Source organism: Stegostoma tigrinum, chromosome 2, assembly GCF_030684315.1.
Source record: "Stegostoma tigrinum isolate sSteTig4 chromosome 2, sSteTig4.hap1, whole genome shotgun sequence".
Lineage (NCBI taxonomy): Eukaryota > Metazoa > Chordata > Chondrichthyes > Orectolobiformes > Stegostomatidae > Stegostoma > Stegostoma tigrinum.
This window is the reverse complement of record NC_081355.1, coordinates 13,759,549-13,777,824: the sequence shown is the minus strand read 5'-3', so window position 1 is coordinate 13,777,824 and position 18,276 is coordinate 13,759,549. Positions and strand designations below refer to the sequence as shown.

General features: G+C 41.4%; 1 protein-coding gene across 1 annotated transcript in view; it reads right to left on the bottom strand.

The window, feature by feature from the left end:
• Positions 1-227: 227 nt before the first annotated feature.
• Positions 228-18,276, bottom strand: part of LOC125461929 (sodium-dependent neutral amino acid transporter B(0)AT1-like) — a 48,768-nt gene continuing 30,719 nt past the window's right edge. Inside the window, exons 6-12 of the mRNA XM_048551313.2 lie at positions 17,992-18,104; positions 17,762-17,890; positions 14,702-14,858; positions 11,058-11,262; positions 6,945-7,104; positions 2,238-2,400; positions 228-1,348 (exon numbers count right to left, since the gene is read on the bottom strand). Of these exons, the coding sequence (XP_048407270.1) occupies positions 1,142-1,348; positions 2,238-2,400; positions 6,945-7,104; positions 11,058-11,262; positions 14,702-14,858; positions 17,762-17,890; positions 17,992-18,104 (1,134 nt within the window). The 3' untranslated portion in view covers positions 228-1,141. The remainder of the gene's footprint in view (positions 1,349-2,237; positions 2,401-6,944; positions 7,105-11,057; positions 11,263-14,701; positions 14,859-17,761; positions 17,891-17,991; positions 18,105-18,276) is intronic.

Sequence of the window (18,276 nt, the reverse complement as noted above, 5' to 3'; positions counted from 1 at the left end):
AATAGTGCTATTAAGAAGGGATCTCCAGAGTTTTGACTGAGCAACAGCGAAGGAATGGTGATTCAATTCCAAGTCAGGATGGTGTGTGGTTCAGAGGGGAACTTGTGGGTGGTGGTGCCTTTGTGTTTCTGCTGCCTGTTTCTTTCTGGATGGTTCTGGGAAGGTGCTGTGTAAGGAACCTTGGTGTGTTTCTGCAGTACATCATAAATCATCAAGAATCAATCAGGCAGGATGAATAAAATTTATTAACTTCAATACGGTCTGTACAAGAACCTGCAAGTGCTCTCGGCTTTCCCTTTGTCTTTCACAGTCTCCCTGCATTATAAGCATTTTCACAATTCTCATTGTTTCATGCCTGACTGGTAGGTATACAGAGCAAAGTACACAATATCATCGCTGGCCCTTCTAGCCTTTTGAATCATTAACCTTTGATTTTGCAAATCAGAAACAGGAAGAGGTATCTCTTCTATGTTGAGCTTGAAGAATATCGAAGAGGCTTTTTTGCTTTGTGTCTGGGAAGCAATGGTGAATCAATTCGTAAAGGTAGCCCTTAAAACATTTGAATTGAAAGTTGTCTTTTCATTTAACCTTGGTCCTGGCTTAAATTGGTAAAAGGCCATGCTGCTTCACCTCTGCTCAACATTTTAATGACAGCGACTGGAAAGAATTTTGCATGTTTTAATGATTTATGGCTTACAGATGTTAGTCTCTTAACAAACGTAGATGCTGATGTGAAAAAACAACTTCAACAACAGCAACAATCTGTATTTATCCAGTACCATCAGTACAGTGAAACATCCCAAGGTACTAAAAACATCATTAAACAGCTGCAGTACATTAACTGGCATTACAAATATCCCTTTCACCTAATGGTCCTACATAACCATTCAGAGAATCTAACCTCCGTTTCTGACCCATTTCTCCATTAAAATACAAATAAACAAGTGGACATTTCTTGAAACGATGATGAGCCAGGGAGTTGTGCACTGCATCTTCACATGGAAAAATACCACTTTACAATAAAAAATAGGAAGGAATTTAGACATTTGCCAAATTCCAGTAATGTGCTTATTTTTGTTTTAAGTTCAATGTGTGTGGAAATTAAGCAAGTGGTGCAAATAGGCATTGTTGTTTTGTGGAGTTAAACATTATTTTGTTTTTCATTCACTGAGGCAACTGATGTTGAATGGACGAGGCCACGCCTGTCCTCATTCCTTCGGCACCGGTTTCTGATGAACACGTACAAGGCTGTACCAGGTATGACTAAACTCGGCACTCCGGCCACAATGACAATGACCACCGTTACCCATGGAGGATAAAACGTCTCTCCAAGGTTGGGAAAATCTTGCTGTAGAGAGATGCAGAAACAGCGACCGGTTACACAGACAATACGTACACCTGGGTGCTCAAGAGGATAGTCTTCTTCAATGGACCAATTTGCTCAATCTAAACAGTCACAGCTGAGCAGGGTTTTACAGTCTACATGCCCTTGGGGTATTGTCCCTAAGATTCCTGTGTGACCTCCTTATTCCCCTCCATGGCCTGTCTGCCATTGTATGTTGAAATGGGTAAGGTCCAGGCCACCATGTGCACCCCTACCTCTGTTGATGCCCAAAGTGAGTAATCAATCCTAAAGGACCATGTCTTGCATAACCTGGCGGGACTCTTTTCCACATCAGGCTCCCATTTTCCCAGGAAACTCTGCCACCTGAAAAGTCCCGCCCATAAGCAGCATCTAGTATGGAAACTAAAAGTATTCTGAAATATTCAGAAGAAATTTCATGCCAAATTCTCTGGGAGGCCAATTTGAGGCTCATGTGCACTCTATCTAACCCCCAACTCCTTGTAAGAATGGGTTGAATTGCACATTTTATATCGCTCAGAATTTTTCTCAGTGAAATAGTCACTCTACATTTGCTTTCTAAAAGACATTGTTTGGACAATGCCCTGTGTTTTGTAAGATACTTAAGACATATTCAACCCAACATAGAGAATTAATAAACACTGATCACAGTTTCAACAATATTGATGAGGATCAAATTTAGCCTCAAACACAGGCCTCGAAAATATTGTAATGGTCAGTACGTAGGAGAAAAACATTATGTGGAGCCACTTTAACCTGGGAGTGGCAATGGAACAGCAAATTGTAGCAGGTTCCATCACAAACATGTTTTTCATTAAAAATTCAACAAGCTACTCTGAAATATTGACCTTGATTAACTTCAAAGTATACTTACATACTCGGGATCCCAGACAATGTATGTCAGCTCCTCTCTAACTTTAATTACAAAGTAAAACAGGAATATGACCAACATTATGAGGGGGCTAATGACTCTCCAGGTCGCTTGCCAGAAGATATTTGGCTTGTGACCAATCATCCACATGATGTCGTTATTGAATCTGTGAAGAAACAAGTAAATCATAAGAAATGTGTATCAAAATCGCTAGGAGATTCTATACCTGTCCTGAGTAGGAGACACATAACTCAGGAACTTCACAACTAACTTTCTGAAGAAAGGTAGGCTTTCCTGCTCATCTGATGCTGCCTGGCAGGCTGTGCTCCTCCAGCTCCACACTGTGTTGTCTCTGACTCCACCACTGGCAGTTCTTACTTTCTCTAACATAATTGTTCTCTTTTTTCTTAACCAGATAACTAGCGCCAATTCCTGGAATGATGCCAAGTCACAGATTTGGGGACATGGTAATACACAGACTGTGAAGTTCACATGTGGGGATAATTTTAAAGGCATATTTACTTTTGGTGCCTTCCCCAGTCATTGTCAATTTTGTTTCTGTTTCTTCTGTAATCTCCTGTAGTGAATGCGGCACATTTTCACAGCCAAGTGTCTGATATCTGATCATTCTCACATATACTTTTATCATTGCTCCCTAACTTGCAGGTCAGTTATATCGCAGGCCAATGCACTGCATGCAAATTTAGCTTTCTGTTTTAAAAGGAAAAGCAAGATTTCAATAGCTGGAAACCAAAGATATCCAATTCCAGCCTCAGGTAACTGTTTGTGCGGAGTTTGCACATTCTCCCCGTGTCTGCGTGGGTTTCCTCCGGGTGCTCCGGTTTCCTCCCACAGTCCAAAGATGTGCAGGCTAGGTGGATCGGCCATGCTAAATTGCCCATAGTGTTCAGGGGTGTGTGGGTTATCGGGGGATGGGTCTGGGTGCGATGACCCAAGGGGCGGTGTGGACTTGTTGGGCCAAAGGGCCTTTTTCCACACTGTAGGGAATCTAATCTAATTTAATCTAAGATAAAGGTGCTTCATATCAGAGTCAATGCTGTGTATTTCATGCATTTTACAATACAAGCTACCCTTGTTAATTTAAAGCCATCTTGCTCAATAAATCAAATTACCCAGTGGTTTAAATTAAGCAATTTTGACAAAATAGTGCGTGTAAATAACAGGTTAATATGAAAAAATGTAACAAGGCATTTAGCAGGAGTATGACAGATTGAAATGAACATCAGATTAAAGATGAGCCAAAAATGGAAATTGCTGGAAAAGCTCAGCAGGTCTAACAGCATCTGTGGAGACAAATCAGAGTTAACATTTCGAGTGGACGGGCCCTTCCTCAGAACTGGTTCCTCAAGTGCTGTCAGACCTGTTAAGTTTTCCAACAGTTTCTACTTTTCTTTCTGTGTTACAGCATCAGCAGTTCTTTCGGTTTTTATCAGATTAAAGAAGGCTATATCAGGAAGGGTGACATCAAGTTTTGTCAAAGAAGTAGTCATTAAGGATGGTATTAAAGCAAGAGAGGAAAGTTGAGAGATGGAATGGCTTATAGATGGAATTCTGGGTGTGATGGGGACAGAAAGATTTGGGTGGGGGAGGTTAGAATTGGATAATTGTGGAGGAGGATTGACAGAATAGTGACAGTGAGGGATTAGGTCATTTGAGGACAAAGATGAACTTTAAATTTGAGGCAGTGATGGACTAGGACCCAATATAGGTCAGTGGTCTTAGGGCTGGAGATTGACTGGATCTTGGTTATGAGTTAGAATAAGGGAGCAGACTTTGAAGGAACACAAGTTAATGGAAGTTGCTGATGGGGAGAGGTGTGTAAAGAGAGTGTAGGAATAGTTGAGACTGAAAGATAGATTAATAGTGGAATCCAAAGATGTTTCAGACATGGTCTTTGTAGTGGAGGGAATGTGGGGCTGGTTACAGATGTTCAACAAGCAACTTGACAACACAGCAGTAGTGGTGTAATGGATTCAGTCATCTGTTAACAGTGTACATGCGGAATCCCAGAAGCAGCACACCCATACAAAACAGGAGGAAGCTGAGGATAAATTCTTGAGATGATGATGTGTGCAGCTATTTGACAAAATTACATGGTAAAATCTCCAGGAAGACACTCTTCAGAGGTGGCATTCCTAAATATATTATCAATTAAAGTTGTATGAGACCCCTTGGAGATGAGTGACCATAACATGATACAAATTTTTATCAAGATGGAGAATGAGGTAATTGATTCGGAGTCTAGGGTGCTGAATCTTAGTAAAGGAAGCTATGAGGATATGAGGTACGAATTGGACCTTGATAGATTGGGGAGTGTTACTTATAGGGATGAAAATGGTTAGGTACTGGAAAGCATTCAAGGAATGCATGGGGAAACTGCAACAACTGTTTATATCCTGTCTGACACAAAAGCAAAATGGGTAACAGGGCCAATCTAAGGCTTACAAGGAAATTAGAGATAGTATCCAATCCAAGGTAAAAGCGTACAGATTGGCCAAGAAAAATAATACATTTGAGGATTGGGAGCAGTTTAGAATTCAGCAAAGAAGGACCAAGGGGTTGATTAAGAAGAGGAAAATACAGTACACAAGCAAGCTTACAGGGAACATAGACACTGACACTAAGAGTTTCTGTAGGTATGTGAAGAGAAAGAGACTGGTAAAGATACATGTATGCCCCCTACGGACAGGAACGGGGGAATGTATAATAGGGGATAAAGAAATGGCTGAGCAACTGAATACATAATTTGGTTCTGTCTTCACAAATGAGGGCACAGATCAGATACCAGAAATGTTAGTGAGAGGGAAGAATTGAGGGAGATCAATATTAGTAGAGAAGTTGTGCTGGGAAAGTTGATGGAATTGAAGGTGGATAAATCTCCAGGGCCTGATAATCTACATCCCAGAGTGCTTAAGGAATTGGCTCTAGAAATAGTGAATGCATTGGTGGTCATCTTCCAGGATTCTATAGATTCCTAACAGTCCGTACAGATTGGAGGGTAGCTAATGTCACTGCAATATTCAAAAAGGGAGGTATAGAAAGAAAAGGGAATTATAAACCAATCAGCCTAACATCAGTGGTGGGGAAAATTCTCAAATCCATTATCAAGGACGTTATAGCAGAGCATTTAGAAAGAGGAGGCAAGATCAAGCAGAGTCAGCATGGATTTATGAAGGGAAACTAAGCTTGACAAATCTGTTGGAATTCTATGAAGATGTTACTAGTAGATTTGACGAGGGGGAGCCAGTTGATGTGGTATATTTGGACTTTCAGAAAGTGTTTGACAAAGTTCTGCGTGAGACATTATTGTGCAGTGTTAAAGCGCTTGTGTTTGGGCTAAGTGTATTGAGATGGATAGAAAACTGGTTGGCAGAGAGAAAACGGATAAAAATTAATGGGCCCTTTACAAATTGGCAGGCAGTAACTAGTGGGGTGCCACAGGGATTGGTGCTGAGACCCCAGCTATATACATCACAGTATATATTAATGATTTGAATGAGGGAACAAAATGTCACATTTCAATGTTTGCAGATGATACCAAGTTGGGTGGGAGAGTGAACTGTGACAAGGATGCAGAGATCCTTCAGCATGATCTTGACAGGTTGCTGAGTGGGCAAATCAATGGCAGATGCAGTATAATTTGGATAAATATGAGGTTATTCACTTTGAAAGCAAAATCAAGAAGGCAGATTACTACCTGAATGGCAGTAAATTGGGAGACGGGAGTGTGCAGCAGGACCTGGGTGTCCTTGTGCACCATGCGCTAAAGGTAAGCATGCAGGTGCAGCAGGCTGTAAAGAAGGCAAATGGTATGTTGGCTTTCATTGCGAGAGGTTTCGAGTACAGGAGCAACAATGTGTTGTTGCAGTTATACAGGGCCTTGGTGAGGCCACACTTAGTATATTGTGTGCAGTTTTGATCTCCCTTTATGAGGAAGGATGCTCTTGATCTCAAGGGAGTGCAACGTATGTTTATCAGGCAGATTCCAGGGATTGCGGGACTGACGCATGAGGAGAGACTGATTAGTTTAGGATTGTTTTCGCTAGTGTTCTGGCAAATGAAGGGGGAATCTCATAGACACTTATAAAATTCTACCAGGACTATACAGGACAGATGGAGGGAGGATGTTCCCAATGGTGGGTGTGTCCAAAACCAGGGGTCACAATATGAGGATTCAGGCTGGACCATTTAGGGCAGGGATGACGAGACATTTCTTAACTCAGAGAGTGGTGAGCCTGTGGAATTCATTACCACAGGAAGTAGTTGCTGTCAAAATATTGGATGTATTCAAGAGGTGGCTTGATATCGCAGTTGGGAGGGATGGGATCAAAGGTTATGGGGAGAAAACAGGATTAGGCTATTGGGTTGGATGATTGGATGAATGTCAGAGCAGGCACGAAGTGCCAAATGGCCTCCCTCTGCTCCTATCTCCTATGTTTCTATGAAACATAGTTTAAAAATTGATATTAAATGCACAAAGGATTTAACTGAGCAGCGTAGCTTGTTACAAGAATCACTGCTATTTCATAACATCTACAAAGGAGGAGCAAGATGAATGGTGGTTAGTTCTTTTGGAAGCAGTAGGCAAAGAGAGGTGGAAACATTCATTTAAAATTCCAGCCTGCATAATAGTCTCTTAAACATAGAATAATGAACCAAACTCCAAAGGGGAGAGCATTGTGTCGTTACCTGTCAATGCCATAAATATACACGACGGACACCATCTCACAGAAAGCGATGATCAGCAGAGGGATGGAGCCAGCGTAGGCATCAAACAGGGCAAGCCAATAGTTTCCCGAATTTATGACAAATATGAACGCAATGAAGAAGCACACTAGACAAATCAGTCCTGGAAAAGAGAAGACCAGAATTTGATTTGCTTGAATGAACAGAGCCATCACGCTTCATCATAACAAGGAGTAATTTTCATCTCCCCATGGTAACAGCGACAGTAACAAATCAGAATGCTGAATTATGGTTTATGCCCCATTTCTTTGGATTTTTTTTTGACATGCCTCAACTCTGGCAACCAGAAATCTAGCTCATAACAGCTTTGTGTATTAATAAACATTGGGGTTATGTTGTTCATGTTCCCCACTCTCATTTCCATCTTTATCCAAGTGGCCACCATCAGCTCCATCTACCACTCACCAAAAAGGTGAAAACTGGGGCAGCCAGGCGGAATAAATAAATGCCAACTGTTATAAAGATAAGCCATCATTCAAGGCATTTATATTCACGTTTGGGAGGTTGCCTTTGTGCGAAACAAATATTTTTCTTGAAGCTCATCTACTTGATACAGGCCTTTACTGTCTATTAAAATATTTCAAAAGCTTTCAAAACAACAGCCTAGTTACAGCTGTAAGGTTGGTTTAGGACAAGCTCCCAAAAACAAGGATTCTTTAAAAGGAGTATCAGAGATAATGGGAACTGCAGATGCTGGAGATTCCAAGATAATAAAATGTGAGGCTGGATGAACACAGCAGGCCAAGCAGCATCTCAGGAGCACAAAAGCTGACGTTTCGGGCCTAGACCTGTCTCTGCCTCCCTAACCGGTTCTTCCTCTCACCCATCCCTTCCTCCCACCCCAAGCCGCACCCCCAGCTACCTACTAACCTCATCCCACCTCCTTGACCTGTCCGTCTTCCCTGGACTGACCTATCCCCTCCCTACCTCCCCACCTACACCCTCTCCACCTATCTTCTTTACTCTCCATCTTCGGTCCGCCTCCCCCTCTCTCCCTATTTATTCCAGTTCCCTCCCCCCATCCCCCTCTCTGATGAAGGGTCTAGGCCCGAAACGTCAGCTTTTGTGCTCCTGAGATGCTGCTTGGCCTGCTGTGTTCATCCAGCCTCACATTTTATATTCTTTAAAAGGACATGGTCCACTGTAGGCACTAGGCAGTGGATAGAGTGGAGTCAGTTAAAAAGAATTCAATGGTTTTTTCCAGTGTCAGCCCAGACATACAGACATGGGACGCAGCAGGATCAATCCCCAGGCTACTTTAATGTAGCTGATCTCAAGCTGGTGGCAGCACAGACACTTCACTGCCCCAAGGTGAGAAAGAGGCTCTCAGGGACAGTTCCTGATCAATCTCCATCAAACTCTGCTTGTCCTGGGCAAGAATACAGTGGATCGGGTTGATTTGGACAGCTTTGTTATGATTGCAGAAGGAGGCACTTGGCCCTTTCTTGTCTGCACTTGTGCTTAGAATGAGCAATTCGCTTCTAACTCCCTTGCAAATATTTCAATTTGACCTGTCTTCACCATGCTGCCAGGCAACACATTCCAGCCTTTAACCAGTCACTTTGTGAGAAAGATTTTTCCTAGCCACATTTGTTTATTTTGTTAATTGCTTTAAATATTTACCCTTGCCTTCTTTCACAAATGGGAACAGTTCATTCTGAACTGCAGTCACGGAGAGATGGGATCATTTACACATGTGTTTGGGGTCTTCAAAGCTTCCAGTTTATAGTCCCCTTGCACCTGTACATTGCTGTAAAAATCTTTCCCAGTGACTCATAAACCGCATCTTGCCTTCATCTGCCTGCACTTCCGCTCATCCCCTTGAAAATGCTGTGGGAGACCAGCCCTGTCATTTTTAACCAGCTAACCAGGAGGAATTCACTTTACCTTGGCAGTTCACCAGTGAAGCCCAACCATAAAGTCTAACCACTGCTACATTAAAATCAAACCCAATATGACCCATCCAGGGAGAGGTATTCTCCAGCCTCACTGGAATTCAGAGGAATGTGGGGAATCTCAATGAAACGTAAAATCCTGATGGGATTGGACAGGCTAGATGCAGGAAGAATGGTCCCAGTGTGGGGGAAGTCCAGAACAAGGGGCCACAGGCTAAAAATAAGGGGTAAGGCGTTCAGGCCCGAGATGAGGAAGAATTTCTTCACACAGAGAGTTGTAAATTTGTGGAAATCTCTCCCACAGAAAGCTGTTAGGGCTAGTTTGTTAGATATATTCAAGAGGGAGCAGGTCATGGTCCTTGCAAACAAAGGGATTAAGGAGTAGGGAGAGAAAGTGTGAGTGGGATACTGGGATTGAATGATCAGCCGTGCTCATATTGAATGGCGTTCCACGCTCAGAGGGCTGAATGGCCTATTCCTTCACCTATCTTCTTTGTTCCTATGATGCTGATAAAGTAGCAGTGAAAATAAATTGGGATATCCCGCATGATTTTTCTTTAATATGAGTGAACAGTGGTAAACATCCCAAACTTTCACTACACACATAAACTCCTAACAAAAGTAAGCACCTCCATAGCTGGCCTCAGTTGTCAGCACACTTCCCAAGTGAATGAACGTATGTGCGCATTCATTTAAAAATCTCAGAAACTGATTTGCTTTCAGCGGATCTTTAGAAAGAAAGTCACACATGTCTTAATCCTTTGATTTTCTGTGTGAGTTAGTTTGTAAATGATGTGTCATATTTGTAGCCATTTAAGCTCGATCAAGCATTCTGGTCTGATTTTCTTTGACCTACCAGAGAAGACAGAGTGAATAGTTACAACTGGGGCAAGTAGGTACATTACCCATTTTAGATAAGCGGCCATCAGGAAAGCAACTATTCTTCCCACATGCCAGACGGCAGATAATTGGGCCAGAGATGGACTGAGACCCTGAAGAGGCTAATGGTTGATAAACCACTTAAAGGCCTCAACTTAAGGGTGTTGAGGAGATTTGCTCATCAGATTTCCTGGCCAGAACTTGATAACTGATGTGGCAGGAAGAGGTGGGAATCACACCAGTGCCAAGTTGACCAACTATATGCCCTCCCTGCCATCTCTGGGGAGGGAAAAATCCCACACCCATGTCGGCACCCATGACATGGCACAGGTCGAAAGGTCCATGTTTAATCTAATATACCACCCATAGTCTATATTTGCAGGAGGTATTTAAACTATTCTGTTCTGTTGAAGACCAGGAGGCATGGAATTAATGTAAGGGACGGAAGGGTTAGAGGGAATATGAGGAAACATTTATTCACCTAGAGAATGGGGGCATCTGGAATCATTGCATGTAAGAGTGGTAGAGGCAAAAACCCTTATAACATTGAAGAAGGATTTAGATGTACACTTATGACGCCAGGGTATATAGGGCTAAGGGCCTAGTGTTGGAAAATAGGGTTAGAATAGATAGGTGAATAATTTGGGGATGAGTGCAGATATGGTGGGCCAAAGGGCCTTTTTGGTGCTTAGGACCTCTATGACTCTACACAAAAAATTGACCTTTGCAACTTCTCTGACCCTGTTGTGAGATGGTTTCCTTAACATAAACCTAAAACCCATCCTTACTTTGCTGTGTGTTTGTCCAATGGGAAGTAGGACTTGAAAGGCTGTGTATTGGGAGGATGTGGATTGCAGTGTGTCAGGGCACAGCAGAGCAATGGAATGATGATGTGATGATATCTGCTCAGTGGTCAAATAGCAACAGGGAAGGCAAGGTCTTAGTCTTAGGTCTGCATGCAGATGCTCAAATCATGTTCTTTCATCCAGGGTACAGTTGCCAGTCATGTGGTGGAACCTTGGTCAGCTCCCACTATACTTGCAGCAGTTACAAGCAAGTTCCTGACCTCAGGCATTATATTGTAGACATGATAGGGAATATGGTTAACACAGAGAACGTTGCTTTAAGTTCTGTCTATGTAGGGGCAGGTATTTTTGCTTTTCAGGAATAATTAAGTCATAGGATTGCTTGATAAATATGACTCAAAAAGAGGTAAAAACAGTTGTCTCACAGACTTAACAATGTAAAACAATAGAAAAGTAAATGAAAGGTTTGTGTTTACCAGTAACAAGTTCTTTGGGCCATTTCTTTGGGAAGATTTTCAGGTCTTCTATTGGTACCAGCACGCCTTCTATATTCCCAAACATTGAAGAAAGTCCGAGACAGAATAACATTACAAAGAACAAGATGGACCACAATGGAGAAACTGGCATTTTTGTAATAGCTTCTGTAAAGACAATAAAGGCCAATCCAGTACCTTCGACACCCTGTGGGAAAGGAGATTAGAAGCAATTGAAAAGATTTTGGGAACATGTCTTTGGTTCTGTGCCTCATCAAGTTGGACAAAGGGTCAGAGTAAGCCCAAATGCCCGTGGTCATACATCAACTAATAGCAAAAAGAACTGATTCTATACTTTGCCAATATACATCTAGTGTGTCCATGTTGGCAACAATTGACTTTTGCAGGAGATGACAGAATTAATGGAGCTCAGTTTTAAAATACATTTTAAAAAATAAAGACCTAGAGGGCTATCTTCTTCATTTGGAAATTGAATGAAGGGTTAGGGTTTTTTTATGATACCATTGAACTAATCACATTAACCTTAGAATATTGCTCAGGACCATAGACCATAAGCCACGGGAGCAGATGTAGGCCTTAGGCCATCAAGACTGCCCTACCATTCAATGATATCATAACTTATCTGATCATCCTCAACTCCATTTCACTGCCTTTTCTCCATTTCTCTTGATTCCCTTACTGATTAAAAATCTGTCTATATTAACCTTGAATTTTCTTAATAACCCAATCTTAAGAGCTCTCTATGCTAAAGAATTCCACAGATTCACAACCCTCTGAGAGAAGAAATTCCTCCTCTTCTCTGTCTTAAATGAGCAACCCCTTAAACTCAGAGCCAGGATTTTTCTCTTTGGAACGGTGAAGGATGAGAGGTGACTTGATAGAGGTGTACAAAATGATCAGAGGTATAGATAGAGTAGATAGCCAGAGACTTTTTCCTAGGATGTAGGTAGCTTTTACGAGGGGACGTAGTTTTAAAGTGAAAGGAAGTAGATATAGGGAAGATATCAGAGGCAGGTTCATACTCAGAGAGTGGTAGGGGCGTGGAATGCATTGCCGGAGAGGGTAGTGGAGTCGGCCTCATTAGGGGCATTTAAGCAGCTATTAGATAGGCATATGGATGATAGTATAAGGTAGCGGTGGAGGTTAGATAGACCTTAGGTTTAGGGTAAAAGTTCCGCACAACACCATGAGCTGAAGGGCCTCTACTGTGCTGTACTGTGCTATGTTCTATGTTCTAATGCCCTCTGGTCCTACACTCTCCCACAAGGGATGACATTCTTTATATTCTGTTAAATCCCCTAAGAATTTTGCATGTTTCAACAGATTACCTCTCATTCTTCTAAACTCGGCCCGTCCTCGTAAGATAGTTCCTCCATACTCTGGATCGACCCAGTGAACCTTCTCTGGACTGCCTCCAATGTTAGCATATCTTTCCTTAAATAAGAGGCGCAAAACTATTCACCGTATTTCAGGTGTGGTCTAGCTAGTGCATTGCATGGTTTTAACAAGACTTCCTTATTTTTATACTTCATTCCCTTTAAAATAAAGGCCAAGCTTGCATTTGCCTTCCCTATTACCCGCTGAACTCGAATGCAATCATTTTGCGATTTTACACTAGGAATTCCAAGCCCTTCTACTCTGTAGCATCCTGCCGTCTTTCTCCATTTGCATAATATCCAGCTTCTCTACTCATCCTGTCAAAGTGCGTAACTTCATGCTTTTCCACTAAGGTTTTGCTCTCTTGCTTAACCTGGTTATATCCCTCTATAGATTCTTTGTGGCATCCTCACACATGCTTTTCAAGCTATTTTGTATCTTCTGCAAACTTAGTTATAATACATTCACAGTTATTAATATACTGACAAACATGTGATCCAGACCTGTGGCACTCCAGTAGTTACAGGTTGTTATGCTAAAAATGCCCCCCTTATCCCAACTGTCTGTCTTCTATTCATTAGCCAATCGTCGATCCATGCTAATGCATGACCTCCAACACCATGGGCTCTTATCTAATCAAGTAAATTAATATTTGGCACCTTATTAAATACCATCTAGAAATTCAAATTTATCATGTCTAGTGCTTTCTCTTTATTTATCCTAATTGTTACTTCCTTAAAGAATTCTAATAAATCATTAAGGCATGATTTCCCCTTTACGGAGCCACGCTGACTCTACTTTATCGTATTATGTATTTCTGAAGGCTCTGCTACAACATACTTCATAATAGATGGTAACATTTTTCAATTTTAAACAAACTGGCCTATAGCTTTTTGTTTGTCTTCTCCCTTTTAAAATAAATGTGTTACTTTTGCAACTTCCGGGGCTTTCCCAGAATCTAAGAATTCTTGGAAGATTATTACCACTAAATTCACTATCTCTGCTACTTTCTTAAATATCCTAGGATGCAGCCCATCAGGTCTAGAGCACAGATTGGCCCTTAGCTTCATCACTTTTCCTCTATGGGCAACTATTGTATTGATTTCCTCTTCTCTGTCCCTTGATTATTTAGTCAATTTGGAATGTTATGAGTGTCTTTTATCATGAAGGCTGATGCAAAGTATTTATTAAATTCCTCTGTCATTTCTTGGTTCCCCAGTCCTGTTTTCTAAGGAGCCTTGGTTCACTACGACTTCTCTCTTTCTTGTTATATATGTAAAAAAAGCTCTTGCTGTCTGTCTTGACATACCTTGCAAGTTTACCCTGAACATTTATTTTCTCCCGCTTTGTTGCTTTTTTGTTACCTTTTATTGTCTTTTTTAGAAATTGCCCAATCCTCTGGTACACTGCTAATCTTTGCCACATTTTATGGGTTTCCTTTCAATTTGATGCTATCCACAATTTCCATGTTTAACCATGGTTGGCATAACCCCTTCCTGGAATCCTTCTTCCTCATTGGGATACTTGTTGCGAGCCATGTACTATTGTCTTACACACTTCAGACCTTATAAGATGGAAATGTTGTCTCAGTGATTGGGATTTGTGGGGTGAGGTTGGTGTGGTCACTGTTCCACATACACTTATAAATCCACCAGGCTATATACATGTGTGCACATAACATCTCTTCTCATAATTTACTTTTGGGAACAGGAGAGGGATGAACTAAACAATTCTTTGCATTCTTGGTCCTTAAGACATAACCTAAGATGTCGAAAGTAGTACTAAATGAAATAGAGAGGAACATTTATTGTTAGATGCTGTTCTATGTATAAAAGAGTTCACCATTAAGGACTCCATGTGTTGTGTGTATAAAATGTTGTGACTGCCTGGCAATTTTATTCTGCTGTGCACCTGCCAGCTGCACACACAGAAGTTGGTTGATTTGCTGTAATATCTGCTTTATAATTTGTGACATGTTTTACTCTGTTAGATAAGTGAATTCGCAGAGATAATCAATCCCTGATGAGAGTTTGTTTATTAGACCATTGTCATTAGTATGACAGATGCTACTTCATGAGACTGAATTTGTGGACATACCGCAATATTGAATGATACAATGCACTGACCATTAGTTTGGACATTCTTATTTGCCTTTAAAAGGGTAAACTTTAAATAGATTGGAAGAGCCCAAGCAGAATTTTAAGGAGATCACTGTTAAGGCAGTTTATAATAAACAGAGCTCAAGGTACCTGACTGAGAAGGGATTGCAGATTACATTCTTTCAAATCCAGCTCCGAAACCTTCGCTGGGTAGGTACTGTTTAAGTATCGAAGCATACTATCATAGTTGTCTCTGGTCAGATTGGTTTCTGGCAGATCAAAAGCGTTAGTCAAGCTCAAGATATTGCTGTAAGAAAAGCAAAAGAAAAAATTCAGATGTTAAATAATGTTACATGATATCTTATAGCATGCAGTGTTTTCAAATTGTCTGATCTTTACAAATATTAGTCTGTCTTTCTTCTCCATCTACATATTGTGTCGCTCACTATAAAACATGGTCTATTACAGAATACTGTCCACTATAGAATATCATTGACTATAGAATATTCTCCTCTACAAAATACCATAGCGAAGAGAATACCTTTCCAATAGAATGTGTGTAGTTGTTGAACACAAACCATTATGGAAAATTACCCAGCATAGAACAGTGCCCTCTATAGAACATCATTTCCTATAGAATATGTTCTCCAATACAGTACTGTCCACAATTAAATATTATGCACTAAAGGAGCCAGTTTGCTCAGTTGGCTAAGGCCGCGGTGCAGAATAATGCCAATAGCATGGGTTTAATCCCAATTCTGGCTGAGGTAATTCTTGAGGTCAAACTTCTTGACTTGACCCATTGTACTATCATGTCATAAACCAGGTTCACGAACTGGGACAGACTCATTACATTCTGCAGTGGCCAATCCAGCCAGATTTCATGGATCCTCATCATCCTGGGCATCATGCAAAACAGCTGAGAGAGTGTACTGCAGTATCACCCCTTTCCTCGCTTATGCTCGAATTCCTGAACATAGAATTAGCTGTGAAAAGTGTGACCTTTGAAATCTCTTACAGCTTGGACATGCTCGAACAATGCAGAGCGTACTACCACCACTATTACTATCCACCATATGACACTGTCCTCTATAATATCCATATTATATGTTAACAACTATAGACTGCTGTCCAATACAGTAGGCCATGCATTATAGAATATCAAGTACGATAGAATACTGACCACTATAGAATACCACATATTGCAGAACATCATCCACTGTGGACTTCCACACTTTATAGAGGATCATCCACTACAGAATATTATCCAGTATAGACTACCAAGCATCATAGATTATTGACTGTATAGTATATACTTCAACACATCATAACTTACAGACTACCACCCATGCATTATAGAATACATCCACTATGGACTGCTGTACATTATTGAATATTATCCACGACAGAATAATGCCCACTAATTGTCAATGATTTCTATTGCAAAGGTGAAGTGAAAGTGAATACCATCATCAAGGAAACCATCATTTCACTGAATGTCGCACCAAGGAACTCCAGGAGAATTGAAATCTTTACACTGGCTGGATGTATGCCTAGCACAAAGGAAGATGATTGTACTTGCTGGAAGCCAATCCCCTCACTCTCAGGATATTGCTGCTAAGGGCAGTTTCTCAGAACCACTGTATCTAGCTATATTATCAAAGCCCTTCCCTCCATTATAGATCAGACGTGGTGATGTCTGCTAATGATAGAAATGTTCATCTCCATTCACAACTCCTCACGTAAGTAAGTCATCCACAAACTAGAAGGAAAGGAGAAGCAGATACTGAAGATACTGTCAGCGTCAAGTTTCCCAAAGTTCTAACTTGAATGTACATCACTGCTCCTTCATAATGAGTGAAAAGACTATTCTGTGAATACTGGTTGGTGGAGTTAAAACTTATCAAAAGCAAATGTTTCAAATTGTTTTCATGTTCCTTTCTACATACAGTGCTGCTTTTTGCCAGCTTTCCTGGGTATGGATTGGGAGTGGTGCAGAATGGGTGAGCTGTAAAAGGGTTGGCAGAATGATGTGCCCATGGTTTGCCTGGCATCGCATCATCTGGCTGGTGGCACAAAATGAGGAGGACAACCCTAATGCTCAGAAGTCAACAGAGCTACTTGTGTGGCCAATTAGGATCTCTCACAACCGTCACTGGCACTTTGGCAGTGGCTTGCGGACCCTTTGCTAAATGGTGAACCCTGGTGGCCACCCTGTGGATTTTGGTTGGAGGCAGCGCGGACTGACACTGGCTGCCTCTTCTGTTCTCACCAGCGCATCCTTTCCACACTCCATCACCTGGTCCTGCCTGACTGACCTCAGACCACACAAGCGGAAGCGACAACCTAATGGTATTATCTCTGGATTGTTCATCCAGTGACTCAAATAATGTCTGGGGACTCGGTTCAAATCCCAACATGGCAGAAGGAATTTGAATTCAATAAAAAAATCCTGGAATTAAGAATCTAATGATGACCATGAGTCCGTTGTTAATTGTCAGGAAAACTCAACTGGCTCAATAATGCCATTTAGGGAAGGAAACTGCCATCCTTAACTGGTCTGGCCTACATGTGACTCCAAAATGTTTGACACCTAGCTGTCCTGTTGGTAATTAGGGATGGTTAATGAATACTGGCCTTGTCAGTGATGCTCTCATCCTGTGATTGAACAAAACAAAAACAGTGAAGATTCACATGTAGGCCAGGCCAGGTAAAGACAGCAGTTTCCTTCCCTAAAGGACAGTAGTAAACCAGATGGGCTTTTCTGACATCGTAAGACTCTTAATTCCAGATTTTTATTGGATTCAGATTCTACCATCTGCTGTGGTGGGATTCACACTTGGATAATACCACGAGACCATCACTTTCCCTGGAACTTGTCAGTGATACTCTGAGCTGCAGGCCCTCTAATTGACCCGCAGGTATGGACACCCACCCTCACAACGAATGGCAATGCCAACAGCAACCAGTTAGTTGCTTGACACTCAAGAAATGCATTCATGGCGTCCTGCAAATGACTGAGATGGACAGTGCCCACAGTTTTCTGGTTTGCCCTTAGGGCACTCATCACCCAAATGAAATTGAACCTGTTGTCTGCTGATTTCAAGACCTGAGAGCTACACTATTTGAAATTCTCAACAATTTGAATTGCAAATGTAATGCAGCAAAGTGCAAAAGAAATACTGATAGTTATATTCAATGGGAACTTACTTATCAAAACATGCATCGTATTGCTCTGTTGCCCGGAAGCCTATGATGGAATATATTACTGTGGCTGCATATACTGATGTGAAGCCATTGATCACAGAGATTATCACAGCATCTCGCTCACAATTGTTGCTGTGGGATAGAGAGAAGAAGAAAGCAGTCAGTCTGCGATCATTTCTAAATGTTTGGGTCGCGTTTTCACTCACTGAGCACACACATTGGCTGCTACTTACTGAACAGAGTTATAACTGGAGAAGGAAATGAGACCCCCAAAAGCCAGGGAGAATGAGTAAAACACTTGTGCTCCAGCATCTAACCATGTGGTTGGATTTGCCAACTCTTCCACCTGGAAATCATAAGAATAGGAATGTTCAGACAGGCAGGCAGACCAAAGATTTATTATTCTCCTTGACTTCCATGTGTAAACAGAATGATTTAATTTGGAAAGTACCTAAGCCCCTTGCTTACACGAAGTTAGTTTTAAAGTGATGTGCTGTCGACCCTCTTAGATTGAAATC